Source organism: Aquila chrysaetos, chromosome 3 (assembly GCF_900496995.4).
Source record: "Aquila chrysaetos chrysaetos chromosome 3, bAquChr1.4, whole genome shotgun sequence".
Taxonomy (NCBI): domain Eukaryota; kingdom Metazoa; phylum Chordata; class Aves; order Accipitriformes; family Accipitridae; genus Aquila; species Aquila chrysaetos.
In genome coordinates this window covers 25,505,731-25,520,435 of record NC_044006.1, presented here as the reverse complement: position 1 = coordinate 25,520,435, position 14,705 = coordinate 25,505,731, and the positions used below count along the sequence as shown (strand labels likewise).

General features: G+C 42.1%; 1 protein-coding gene across 3 annotated transcripts in view; it reads left to right on the top strand.

The window, feature by feature from the left end:
* Window positions 1-11,352, top strand: part of CNTNAP2 (contactin associated protein 2) — a 1,219,341-nt gene extending 1,207,989 nt beyond the window's left edge. For all 3 annotated transcript variants that reach the window (XM_030007829.1, XM_030007830.1, XM_030007834.1), the window contains one exon: window positions 511-11,352. In XM_030007829.1, the coding sequence (XP_029863689.1) occupies window positions 511-710 (200 nt within the window). In that variant the 3' untranslated portion in view covers window positions 711-11,352. The remainder of the gene's footprint in view (window positions 1-510) is intronic.
* Window positions 11,353-14,705: the final 3,353 nt, after the last annotated feature.

Below are 14,705 nucleotides of genomic sequence, written 5' to 3'. Positions count from 1 at the left end.
CAATTAAGGATAGGTCTGATGATAAAGCAGTTACATCTGTAATTATGTGGAGCTAGTGCCTAGTGGCTGGAGTGAGCCAACAGTGAGCCAAGCCAATTTTCAAGGACATGTTGAGGGGGCTATGATAATAGGGCCATTGACTGGAAAGTATACATTAGTGACTCCATCCTCAAGAGCTGCTCAGGCCCTGACATGTCACCATTTCACCCCTGTGTTTTGGGAGCACTCGGCACCCTATGCCTCATGGTCAGCAAAGCTCACTAAGTAGGTACTAATGTTGAAGTTTACCTACGGGATGAAAGTCACTAGCAGACTCCACTCAGTGACATTTTGTATATAGCAAAAACTATATATAAGCATTAGAGTAGTGGAAACTAAGCAACTGTGGTGATGTTTAACTGCCCAGTTAGCTTCAGCTCAGCTCAGAGGAGTTGTGGGATCCTTTCTTTGTGTTTAAATCTGTAGATGTTCTCCTCACTAGTGGCATCTTTTCTTTCCTCCTCTGTGTAGGTGTCATTGCAGTGGTGATCTTCACCATCCTCTGCACCTTGGTGTTCCTGATCCGCTACATGTTTCGCCACAAGGGAACGTACCACACCAACGAGGCAAAAGGGGCAGAGTCAGCCGAGAGCGCCGACGCCGCCATCATGAACAATGACCCCAACTTCACGGAGACCATCGACGAGAGCAAGAAGGAATGGCTTATCTAAGCCCACAGGGGCAGGGCCTGGGGTGGGATACAAGCTGGGCCAGGGTGGGACTGGGATGACTCTTGCAGTGGGGAGAGAACACTGCGTCAGACGCTTGAGCACACGTACAGTAAAAAGATCAACACAACTGGAGGAGCAAGTGACAGGAAAATACTATTGAGACTGGAGGAAAAAAAAAGAATATCTCAAGCATTTAAGAAAAAATACTTTTTAATATTTATTTACAGCAAATTGCCCCTTCTGTATCCAAACAACTACAACAAAGAGCAGTTTTGCAGCTTCAGCATTGGTTAAAATTTTCAGTAATACCTGTCTGTTTCTCTTTGTGTGTTTGGAGGTGTTCTGGGTACCCGTGGCAAGAAACAGGGCTGGTTTTTTACATTTTTTAAAAGCTGTTTAAAACGTGTGTAGTTCTGTCCTGACAACAAGTGGCAGACCTTTCTTCCCAGCGTTGTGTTCCTTCATGACTGGCCACTTCCCCGCAGGCTGCCCTCAGCCCTGCACCTTGACCATATCACCGTTCATTTTGGTGGCGTTGAACTGGGGGTTCAGGGCTGGGGGTGGGACAGGGGGGTGAGGATTAATGCAAATCTTACTCACCAGTTTTGAAAAGTGTCATCAGCCAGTGCCAACCCTGGCAGGATCCATCTTCTTGACCCAGGCACTTTGTTGATTGTGTAGAATTCTCATCAGCAGTGTACTGTTATTACGACTACTACTACCAGAGAAGACGATCATAAAGCACAGGAAGCTTTGGGGGGTTTTTATTATTATTATTTTGTTGGTCTCTGAGGGAGGATGATGCTGTGTGAGTCTGTAGACCTAGTCTGTTCCTGTGTCTTTGGCTATGACACTGGTGACCTGAGGCACGTGCCAGTTTAAACTCAGCTCTGCCTGTGGTGTATTGGCGTATACTGTACTTAGGTGTAAGCATTGTAGTAGGGAATTAGAGCCAGACTTTGTTTGCTTATGTTTCTTTTTTATAGGCTGTCACAGAAATATTAGTACAGCTCTAGTCAATGCATTTGAGCCCACGGGCTTCACGTAATACTTTTTTTCCAACTGTAGCATAGCAATTTATTCTTTAAATCCTTTGTTTCAGTCCCTTTGCAAGGAAAGCCTCTGCTGGCAGTGTTCTGACAGGCAGGAAGGTGAGACAAAGGAGGCTTGGAAACTGCCCAGAGAGCACATGAGAAACACACAGTGCACAGTGGAGAGTTACTTTTCAATACAGAGATTTACCTGAACTATTTTGCTGTCTTTGTAAGGCATTTTTAAGAATAGCAAGGCCAATGCCAAATGCAGCATTCCACCCCATGTCCCCTGTCAGACCAAGGAAGTTGTAGGTGTCACCTACAACTGAGAAGCAGGCAGGCAGCTTGTAGGAAAGGCAAAGGGGCAGCCTGAAGACCTAATATCCTTTGGTGGCAGTAACATAGCTCTAGCTTGCCCTCTATAGAGGAGTGTGGTTCTCCAGCGGTCTGATTTGATAGGCATTTAAGGCCTTAATTGTCAGATTTTGCAGTGGAACAGAATGAAGGAATGAATGTATCGCAGGGCATTTGTTGCGTGCTAAAAGAACAGGAACAATACCAAGAGTTTAGCTTCAAAAGTATTTATGCTCATGACGGTCCTAGATTTGCTTTATCTTTAATATTACTGGGTTTAGTATGCACAGATTTAATCCATCTTTCTGTACAATAAGTATTTATTTTTCACCCAAATCTGCAATCAGCTACACAGAGCAGTGTTGGCATCTTTAATTTCCTCATCTTTTGGGTTGTATCTTTCATTATTCTAGTCAGTGTTTTAAAATGAAAAAAAAAAAATCATGGAGGGGGAAAATATATTGGAGTCTTGCCAGACTAGAAATATTTATAAGCACAATTTGTCAGACAGACAAGGCCAGATGGTTCAGGTTTTAAGGATGATAGCCTAAAGACCTCTACTGGATTCATTGAACATAGATATCAGAGCAAATCAAGCCCATTGATTTCTTCCGTCTATGGATTTGGAATTAGCATACAGAAAAGTTGCCAGTTTCAAAAAAAATTTATCTCTCAGGTAACATTATGTGGCAGAGGGGTTCAGGTAGGCATAAAAATCACCTCTGTCACTCTTGTGCTCTGCAGTCTTTTGCCTTGCCTCCAGTATTAACCTCTCCCTCTCTTGTGTTTAATCAAGCAGATGAGTTCCTATTCTTGTTTAATCTGGGTGTAAGATAAATCTCCACCCCTTGGAGAGTATCAGCATGGCATGGATCTAGCCTGCACCACTAACTATTCAGCAAAATACATAGCAATCACAGATATCTTTGTAGGATTGAAAAGACATTCTCTTTTCTACATTATTTTATGTTTAATTTGATTTTAATGGTATTTTAGTCCACTCTGAAAAACATCCTTGCCTTCAAGTTACCAAGAGAAGTGAATATAGCATCATCTGCATAGATTGGGATTCGGTTTGCAGCAAAAAATTACTTACTAATCTGAACTTAATATCTGGGAGGAGGATCAGACTTATGTATCCTGAGAGACTGGAGTCTGCAGCTTCATGTAGGAGAGACAGACTTAGCAGCCACAGTGCAAATTTGCCAAATGCCTCAGCATGGTGCTAGAGGGGAAAGATGGCTCGGTCTCTGTGCCTAACCAAGTGCCTGGTAAAGCTAGGGACAGCTGTCTGGGTTATTGTAGTGAGGCCTTGACATCTATTCACTGATTTTCTAAAAGATTACCAGCTAATCTCCCACAAACCTGTAAGCAAGAATTTTTGGAAAACAACCTTTGACCACTGCACAAGCAATAGTTGTAAATTAGTGTCTTAAATTTGAAAAACAGGTTTTAAATTTCTGAAATCAAGTTGCAAGCATCTGCATCTCTCCATTGACTGGACACCATGGACCTCTTTATGTGAAGTTCATTAGTGCTGTGTTAAAATGTTGATAATCTTCAATCTTGTCTTTGTTTTTGTGATACAGTCACTTTCATAACTCCAGAAACACTTTTAACTATTAGAATTCTTGTTTCTTCTTAAACTGGACCTTAGACATGATATTGTAGACTAGCAGCTGGTCTCTGCATAGGCATTTGGTGACTGTAGGCGAATTCCTGCCTATCTGCTTTGTATTTCATTTTTTAACATGGCATATATTTAATTATATGCAGTGGTCATTCAGCAGCCTAGCAGTGAAGCAGGAGCAGGCTCAGAGAAGTAGCTTGTGTATTTTGCTAGCACTATATCTATTCTGAGGATTTCTTCCTCTGCGAGCCTATTATTGAACGTTGAAACAACATGCATAGTTTACTTCACCCGGTCTTACTTGTGCCAGAAATCTATGTTGTCTAACAGTTACTATCCATACACCTGTAGTGGGAAAATCTGTTGGCAGGGAGAGTGGATCCTGCTTTTATAAAATTCTGTACTTTCCCCAAAGAATATTAAAATAATCAGTCTTTTATCACCTCTTTGCTGCTTCACCTATTTGAACTGTGCAGAAAAATGTAGCTTCTTGTACTGGTTGGGGAGCCAGAGTGTCCCAGTTGTGTTTCTAAAAGGCTCGTTCCTGATTCCATGGGAATCAATGGCAAAATTGCTGCCAGTAGTGTGGAGAGCAAAACTGGGCTACAGACTAGGGCTCTCAGTGTTAGTGAAATAACGTAAGCAGTATTTCGGATCCTCATTCACAACACATGCAGGCCATGAGGTAATGAGTCGTGGAGCTCCAAAGAGCCAAAACGGTAGAAAGCTAACTTTGATGTCAACCCAGCCTCGAGGGGAAATCTGCAATCCAATCTGGCAGTTTTGAGTCAAGCCTTTCACACACTGCTTATTCCATATTTACTGATAGAAAATTCAGATGTATGAAATAGAAATATGTATCGTTAATTGGTACTCGAGCATTTCTGCTTTGTATTTTTCTTGTCTTAGCATTGCCTATACCTTTTACATCTCTTCTAGCAGTTACCACTTCAAATATGGCAGCATTTTAATATCATGCTCTAGGTGGCATGATGTACGTGCAAAGATGGTCATCATAAATATTTCAGTAAGACTGCCAAAGCAGTGGTGTACACGTACAAGTTTATTGTAGTGATAAGAATTCAGTTTAAGAGTCTAGTAAATACATTTTAATTAAAATCTTTAATGACAGATGCATCTAATTTCTAGGGTATCTGTTGAAATGTGAAGCTATCTCAGTTTGACAAGCAATAGATTTCTCCCTTGAACGATTTTACATTCCAGCAAGCATGGTGATCCTGAAAGGGTGTCATTTTTGCAAAGCAGAACCTAAATTCTGTTAATCAGGTTTCATTATCCATACTAGAGAAATGAAACAGAAACTTTGCCTTCTAAAAGCAACAGCATGTAAACTAGAATGAAAGAATGACAACGTGTATGTATGCCTAATATCTTCTGTGAATGTTTTTCCCGTTAACTAAAGTTCTATTAGAAACCAGATTGGTAAATAAAAAAAAAAAAAAAAAAAAAAAAAAAAAGAAAGAAATTTGAAACAGTTTTAATTACCCTTATAGCTGCTTCCTTGTGCTTTATATGTTCTGATCGTTGTCTATATTTTTTTCTTTCTCTAGTACCAGGAAATCAATTTGGAAAGGACAAAATCAAGTTGGAAAGGCCTCTTAAGAAAAGACCCACAGTACATGAAAAAAGGGACTTCAGAATGCAGTTATACCTAAGAAGAGCGGGTGCTAAAACCAGGGGAGATTTACTGAAGTGCAAATATGTTCCTCCTGCATCAGGCAGCCCTGATTACCTGTTACAGAGGAGAATCTCAGGCAGTGTAAATCTGTACTTGTTGAGGTGGGCTGAGGGTCTGAGAGTAGGGTTTTGGTAGAAATGAAATGACTGCCTTTCTGAGGTTTTTCCATTTCTGATCACTTTGCAGATAGCAGCGAGCAGTCTCCCATCAGTTCTGCTCACATTTGTTATTGCAGGCTCTGTGGCACTGCCAGCCTCACAAGTATTACACACTACAAATGGCTGCATGTAGGTTGTTTGCCTTCCTTTCCTACTGTAGCTCTGTCCTTTCCTTTATGATGTGAGCCTTTTATTGAAGTTGTCAAGAAAAATGTATACCCAGCTCAACAGACTTGTGTCTGTTCCTTTATATAAACTACCTTATAAGGCTTTAAATTTTTTTATGATGTGAAGCATTTTATAAAAGAACTATGTTAAGTGCACTTGAATGGGAAAGTGTGAAATCTAGGCAAAGAAGCATCGGTGCAACAACCACCCTAGTCAGAGGGACTGTGCTTGTCCCAACTTGTTGCTCTGTCTACAGTGTGAATTGCCTTAACCACCAGCCCAAAGCCCTAGCCCCATCCAAGACCTTAACTTACTTAGTGGAATATAATAGTGGCAAAGTCCTGTTGTGATGCCTCGCGACCATGTTTTGGCTGTTTATTTGTATTGACTGTTGTAACCCCTAGAAGGAGCATCACGATTTCTACAGGAATATTTTTCATTTATATAGGAAAGCTCCATAACAAATTGATGGGAGTGAAGGTTCAAGTTTAAAGCCCTTCTGATACTTGCACACTGTGTCACAGAGAAGAGTCTTTGCTTCTTGCTGTCACCACATGTCTCGCTGCAGCCAGAAGCGTGTGGGTGTGCACATGCACCTCCGAAATCTAAGGCTATTCAGGATGCGATGTCTACAGCTCTTGGGTAATTACTGCCATAATGTGGGTGGGTAAGATACCAAACTTGCTTCATATCCATGAGTCTGCAGTGCTAGCAAAATCACTCACTCTTGAAATTAGGTGCAATTTTGGCGATAAACTCAGACTTTGCCCTACAGTAGTAGGCACATATGGTACTTCAAATGAGAGCAGACTTGGACCTGGTTACCAAAAAGCATTTATTTAACAATCTGTAACACAGCTCTTTTAACACCTTATTTGACTCTGACTTCCACATATAAGCAGACGTCTTCTTGAAGTACTATGCTCAAAGCCCTGCTTATGCCAACAACTTAAGAACCAGGATGAAAAGTGGCCGATTTGTGGTTTCTTTACCAAAGAAGGTTTTTTTTAAAAAGTCACTTCGTGTAAAAAAGAAAAGTTTGGTATCAACAGGTTCTTTCACAGAGAAGTGTTTCTTTGGGCTGGTTCTCTATTTTCAAAACATTGTATGAGAAAAGTTAAGCAATTATTCCACGTGATACAAAGCACAACCAGACTGCTTCTGTGAAAAGGTTCAGGTAAGATATACTCTGCAAATATACATAGAATCAAGTAACAAATTTAGTGCATCCCATTCTTCTGTGATGCAGCAGCTTCCAATAATGTCTACTTTTGCTCCCACTGCTATTTTTTCCTTAGTGGAAAAACATCTGGATTAAACAACAAAAGACAAAAGTGCATATCCTCTGTTTTACTATAGATTAATGTTCTTGCTTGGTATGTAATAGGGTAAGAGGGAATAGCAAATGGTTATTTCCTCAGATTTGATAGCATTAATTCTGCTGTCTCCAAAGGTCAGAGATGTACTATCACTATATTAATTATTAGAATGTAGAGGTATTTATACTGGTAATATTAAACAACTGGCATTCTGGATTCTAGTAAAGGGCTGCTCTAAGAAATTCTTATTTATTGAAAACCCATGTCAAGGTGGGTAGATGTCATTTTCTGACAATTAAGAAAAGTGACTTACTGGAATGACACTAGAGCAGAAACCATTTGAGGGATGTTTAGCATGTTGAACGATAAACTATACCAGAAAGAGTTTCTTCTTGCCTTCCAGTTAGGGATTTGGGGTAGCTAAAGTGCTGCGGCTAGTCATATATCACCATGCATGCATTGCCTTTTTGGCCAAAATATTTGAGCTTCTCCCATCTTTCGCCTGCTTTAAAACAGACTGTTGCAAGAATACAGCTGAAGACATGAAACTTAAGCAAGCTGCTCTAGGCTGCTGGTGAGAGCACAGAATCACAAATCCCAAGCTCTTCTTCTACCTGCTGGTCTGTCCTTGCTTAGAAGACAATTCTCAGATGTGTTGCCACCTGTCCCCTGTTGCCCCCTTTCCCTCATTTCCAGAACCACAGAACAGCCCAGGTTGGAAGGGACCTCGAAAGACCTTCTGGTCCAGACTTCCGTGGGAAAAAGAGCCTAGATGAGATTATCTAGCATGCTGTCCAGTTGTGGTTTTTTTCCCCACTGACTCCATTTTCAGGGCAGTAGGCTATCAACAGGCTCTTGTTTAAGACAGACTGAGGGTCACTGGAGCAAGTCAACAAACTCTTGAATCAGCCAGAAAGCAATAACTTTAGATGACTCATGTCAGGTGGAAGCAGGCTTCATCTGGAAAATTTCCAGCCTAACATCTCACCTACATGTAGTCATGGCTTTGGTTAGCAATGGAGCAACCAGCCAAATCTATGTATGATTTTTTTAAACCTATGTGGAGGTATGTCAGATAAATAAACTTGGCTGAAGGCATCCCCTGTAGGCTAATGTTTATTGTCTAAACTGCACATCCTCATGCTTGTAGTTCATGTATCACTGAAGGAGTCTGACCTTGGCACAGTTAATAAATCATTCACAAGCTGGCCCAACGGCCCTGTACTGCTTTGTCTTAAAAATCTCTGTTGAGTAAATGTTAAAAAAAAAATCCATGGTTTGCCATCACAAAGCTCTGGACACAGTATCAGCAGCTAGTTGTAATTTACTTCTGTTATAAAATTAAGGTCTGTCTGCAGAGTTTTTTTGTGTGACTTGCACTAACGAGATATTTATCCATGAACATAAACTACTGCAACAGGGCGAGGTAGCAAAGAGAAATTCCCTTTGCTGCACACTCTGAAATACAAGTAAAGTCCCTTTTGTTACATAGTTCCTGGTACAGGAGTAAGACCTTTGTACATATCTTAACATCTTTCCAAATCCCCTACCCACCACTCCAAGGCCAGCATGGAAAGAAATTGGCTGACAGTTCTGGGGTTTTTTCCCATCTCTTCCTCTACTTTAGAAATGTTCCCTCTCACTGGTAAATTCATCACCTTTCACTGTCATCTTTAAACTCCTTCCCAGCAATGCTTGCTACTTTGACCAAAGTGAAGCCTCTCACCTTCCTAAAATGTGACTGTTGTAGTGGGAGAGTTGTACGCCACTAAATTCCTGTCATCTGTTATATTTGCAGCTGGTTTTTATCTGTTTATAATACTCAGTGACTGAAAGTAAAAGTTTGGTTTCTGCCATCTGCAACATTATTTTATAACTTGTTTGCATTTGTTCCAAAATCACAGCACCGTCTGGCAAAAAGAGTGAAAACGAGGCAGCTGCACCTCATTCCATTAAGCATACTCACTTACTTTTACTTGGTTCAAATTTTCCCAAGAGATATCAATACTAAAATAAATGTCTAGCAAAAGCCAGCTTCTGTTTTCCTTAGGGCCACAAGATGTCAGAATTAATCCTCAGCCATCCCTTTCCCTTGTGCTTTTGTGGCACATATACAAGGCCACTGGTAGCCTCCAAAGGAGGACACAAAAATAGTGACATCATAAAAGTCTCTAGTGGTTTTAGTCCCTTAGAGTTTTAAATGTCCATCTCAACAGGGGCAACAAGTCAGCACTCCTACAGATTGCAGTTATTAGCACATCCAAGAAAATTCTCAGCATTGGTTATTAAAGAATTTTATTTTCATTGGATCAGCATCTCAGAGAGCGAAAAAATTACTTCTGTATTTGGAGTACTTGAGATATTATACTCACCCCGTTGCAACTCCTGCATTGTGTCTGATCTTTTGAAGCTCCAACTATTAAGATATGGGGTCAGTCACTTGAATAAAGAAGGCGAAGGCATCACTTGATTCCTATTAACTCTTTGAAGCACAGGGAACTGGCTTTCCACAAGTCTGCTTTGTGTGGTCGATCTCACTCATACACTGGTAAGGAGGATCTTTTCTTTTGCTCTGCTCTTCAGTGGATCAAGACCCATCAGTGGGCTGGGCAGGTGTCACATAAAATATCTTCAAGTCCGAGTGAACTGAACCATGTGTTGAGCAGCCTGAGTCCAGGGAGTTCCTCTGATACCACAGCATGATTTGGCACAATATGCCTGAAAGGCTGCAGCTCTTCGACAACCCTGCTACCCCATTTGACTAGTGCTAATTAACAGAAGCCTGCTGGAAATTATCTGTACTGACTTAATCCTACATGTGGAAGCCAACCCTAACTAAGAGCGCTTCATTTCATGGGGATTAAATAGATTCCCCCCAACTACAGAGTGCTTGGGATGTGCTCAGTCTGAAGCTTCTTACTGACATATATAAATAGAGATATAGAGATAAATAGATATTTTTATGGAAATGTTTTATAAGTGGCCTTTACTTTGTGCATGGTAATTATTGCCAAACTCTTGTTATTTAGGAGCTACAGAGTGGCTGGTTCTGCAGTTTAGAAAGCAACCAGCTGTCTCTGTTGCAAGGTGGACTTGGGGTACGGGCTTGGATTTTAATTTTTATTATTCAGCTGTAATTTGCATGGTTTGGATTTGGGTTTTGCCTCAGTATCTTTTTTTTTTTTTTCCTTTCCTCATTGGTTCTCTGGCAGGGATGTATTGGGCTCAAGCAGGAACTTATTTCTGTCTTTTGAGAGATGGATTGAAGCCATCAGTGCCACACAACACTTCAGAAACACCTGCCTTGTGCAGCCCATGATGTTGATCAGTGTGAGGGCCTCAAAACACAGTTTCTTTAGCAAGCTATTGGGGTTTTCACAGTTTAGTGAGGTGCTCCTATTTCTCTAGCTTTGCTTGGCAAGATAGCAAGCTAGCAACAGCTGGGCTATGGGTATATAGCCTCATGAGCAGGAAAAGGGGTCAGCAGAGACTAGGACATGAATGAGGATTCAGAAGTAGATTCATAGACATAGCAGTAGCAAAAGACTTGTCAAAATTGCTACTGGGGAGGTCATTTTACTTCCTCTTTTCTTTTACTCCTTTTTTTTAAAATACTCTCTGTTTGTATGCCACATCTGAGTAATGCATCTCTACTGGCCAGCCAGCTCTCAATAATCTGGGCTCTTGGTTAGAGGTAGAAATGCAGTTGTGCTTTCTTATTGATCTCATTCCTGCTGCTGTGGAGCGGTCTGTACCCAGGAAAGGACCAGGGCCATTAGCTATTAGGAAAGCAAAACCAACCTCTCACCCCTTCCCTCCAAACCAGGTTGAAAGCCAATCCCAGGGTTATGTGCCTACAAAGCTGGCCCAATTTCCTCGTGGGTGAACCAAGACCTTGTCTGTTTGCAGTTATTCTAGTCCACAGGTTTCTTTCTTGAGCACAATTTTTCCCATGGGAAGCATAACCAGGATATGATGGTTACCCTATTTAAACAAAAATGTGTATATTAAAAAAAAAAAATCCTAATCTGAAAGTATAGTGTATCTGAGATTCCTCTGTTATAGACATTTAGTCTACAGATTTATGGCTACATTTGCTATGTTATGCTTGAATAAACATATAATTCATTGAAATACACAAAACTGATAAAAGTAATATGATCTCTTTAAGGAGAATAAACTGTTTGTAAATTTATAAAGAGTATAATCTGTTAGGCCTTATTTGAAGTATGTACTGTGGTTTGGTAAAAGTACAACATTAAAAGAGCCTTGCCAGATGAGGACTGTTTTTTTGTGTGTGTGTGTATGGTTGCTTTTGAACATTTGAAATCTTCATTTAACAAAAAAAAGCTCTACAGGCTGCGTTTATAAGAGCCTGAGATGGCGTGCAGAGTGGTCTTCAGATTTCTCTGTACAGTTGCTCCAGGGAGGGGACAGGTGAATCTCTTTTTCTGAATAATTTGGATCCAGTTTTGTTCGGAAACAAAAGTGGCTGGTAGCACCACTGTCTGGCTGGAGATTTTAAAAAGAGGATTTGATAAAATTAATTAATAGTAAGAATTCAGACTGACGCTGCCACTGCACATCCAACTGGTGTTTATTTAATGGGGGAAAGATCTAGGGAAGCTTTAGGCCCCTTCAGAGCAAGAGCTGGGGTGCCACAGGCTGCAGTCACTCAGCTCTTTCCCCACACACCCTGTACACATCTGTCCTGTTTGGATGGAGTGTATCCATCCCTGCCCGAGACATACCACGTGCATTTGGATAATGACTGGTATTGCTCATGAGGCTACTCATTAGGGGAATAGACATCCTAGAGGCTGCTCTTCCTGCAGGCATCCTCCTGCCTGGCTCCCGTGCGGACCAGCAACAACTTTGTGGTACACAAAGCAGGACTAGGACTCCTGCTTCTCCCGCCAGCTTTCCCTTTGCGTGCAGCCTGGTTGACATCCAGGGGTACTGAAGACATGCCAGTGCTGCCCGCAGGACAGAAAACCATGCTCCTGTACCCATGAAGCGCTCGGAGCTTGCACTGACACAATGGCCTTCTGCCCCTTTGTGCAAGGCTTTTGGTTTTCCTAGTGAAAGATCTCAGCTGGCTCCTTATTGCAGGCAACTCTTCCTCCCCATGCCACTATGTGAGCCCTTCCCTGTAACTCAGCAAGAGAAAAAAAGGTCTGCCTGGGGATTTGAGGGAAGAAGGAATCTCATTTCTGACAGCCCTCTGGTTTGTTAATTGAATCTCAGGAGCTGCCTTCAGCCTTTGAGCGATGTAGCCCATGGTAGGTCAGATCAAAGGTGCATCTCGTGCCATAGCCTGGTTTTGTTGTGCCCAAAAGCAGATGCCTAGGGATGATAATAACAAGGTAAGTACATAGCACAGTGTACTTGTGATAATTCCTCAGAAGAGCCTCTCAGCTGCCAACCATGTGCAGTTTAAGGACTTTCTGGGCCAGAGGTGTTTTTATATGTTTAGTCATCTCTTTCATCCCTACTCGCCCTGTGCTTGTGCAGAACAAGTGGGATCTCCTCACAACTCCAGTCATTTCAAAACAGCGAATTGCTGTGCTATTTAATATAAAAAAACAACTAGCAACTGAGCAAGAAGAATAGCTTTTTTCTTTATCTCTGCTTGCTAATGAAACAACCTCACCATGTCTTAAAGCAGAGATGCAAAAGAAATTTTTCAAATCTAATTTGTGCTCTGCACAGTTCCAATTACATCTCTTCACATGCCCATGAAGATCACTGCATGTTATAATGATACACTGAGGACAAACTGCATAGTCCTGGTACCCAGATAAATCTGAAGCCCTGTGTGAATTGACTTCTGACCAATACTTCCCGTCATCACCTAACAAGATTTGTAGCTTGATCCCACGTTGCGTGTGAACTAAAGAATTATTTTTTATCTGTGACTTCCTCATCTATCAGTGTCCATGGATAGTCACGTTGCTTGTATGAGAGACAGGCAGATGCTTTGCTTTTGGAGCAGACTGCTGTTATCCCCCTGTTTAAAGGCAGGCCCCAGCAGCATGGCTGCAGGCCGCCTTCCCCTGCCGGCTTCAATCTGAACAGCTGCAGCTTTTGGGGCGAGGGACAGGTCCCCCCTGCCCTGACAGCTGTGCAGTGTGAGCTGCCCAGGGGGACCTGCTGGGGTGTAGGGTGGGTGCAAAGCAGGGAGAGGCAGCACAGGTAGGGGCCGGGAGGCTTCCTGGAGGAAGAGCAAGACAACAGGCTTCAGGGATGGCAGAAAGAAAGATTTTTCCGAAGGCCCTGAAAGAGGCTTTGTTAAGTTTGCTGCAACCCAGGAGGGCCTGGAAAGTTGTTGAACTGAGAGCAAGGATGAAAGAAAGGGGCTGGCCTGGGAAGGCAATGCAGGCAAGGGAAAGATTGCTTTGTTTCTGTTCTGAATCATCCATCAAAGCAGAGAGGTTGTTTTGTTTTGCTTTGCTTTGTTTTCAGAAGTTCCCTTGTGCTAGTTTGGTTTTAAATGAAACCAAATTGTGTGGCTGAAAAGCACCTTTGGTATATTCACATCGAGGTAGCATTATAGGCAGTGCTACTTCAGTCCTGGCTGACTATGGGTCCTGATCCCATGTAAACCAAGAAAAGCCGGAGGTGCCTGACCTCTCCAAATTTCTCCATTCCTGTTTGCCTTGAATTACCTCTGTGGTGTTTCATGATGTATTCCTGCAGAAATCTCTTCCACGGGGAGAGTTTTACCTCACCTTGATGACCGGTCTAGTCTGAATCCCACAACTGTGGCAGTACCCTATGAGGGTTCGTGGCTGGCAGAGCTCCTGGCAGAGGTGCTCTCCCCATAGACTCCAAAGCCACCAGAGGAGAGGAGAAGATAGCAACTCTTACAGCTTCAGTTCTCCCACCAGCCTTCGTGCTACTCCCTCACGCCACACATGGCTTTTTGTACATCTCCATTTTGTTGGTATCCTTAAGCACACAGCAGATTAAACACTGGTTGTCCCCAGACTGTGGTCAACACACCTCAGCTTCTGTCTTCAGAGGTTGAAAACCCTGAAGGTCCTGAAGAGTTTTAGCTGCTCCTCTCTATTCCAATAGGTGAGAAGTTCATTAATGCTGAAAATGCATCATTGCGGTGCCTGCTCATCTAAGGAGGTCAGGTCTTTCTAACAGCTTTTTCCCAGGAGCATTAGGAGGGGAACCTTCACTAGCTGGAAAAAGGCTTCCCACATCCTCTCATTACTGATGACTTGGTCACTAAGGTGAGGCAAAGAACTGCACAGATACAGCAGTTTCAAATTACTAAGTATCTTAGCAGGATACAGTGAAGGAAGGGTAGAAGCAAGGGGTTTAGCTGCTTGACTTGATTTATAGGGGCTATGGTAAAGATGCATTTTAAATCCTATCGAACACTAAGCCTCAGAAGTCAATGAGACAGGATTTCCCTTTGCAGAGTTGTGCTTGGTAAGCCTGTTAATCTCCAAATCCTTCAGCTGTTTCATGACAGGATGTGGTAGGCAGGTTAGCGTTACTGGCTTTTCTCCACTTCCAGATGCCTGCGCATGTTTATTTAGTTGGATAAGAAATGAAGCGAAAGTGCTACTTTTGTGTGTAAGGGATTTGTGGGGGAATGCTTTCTACTGTTTTGAAA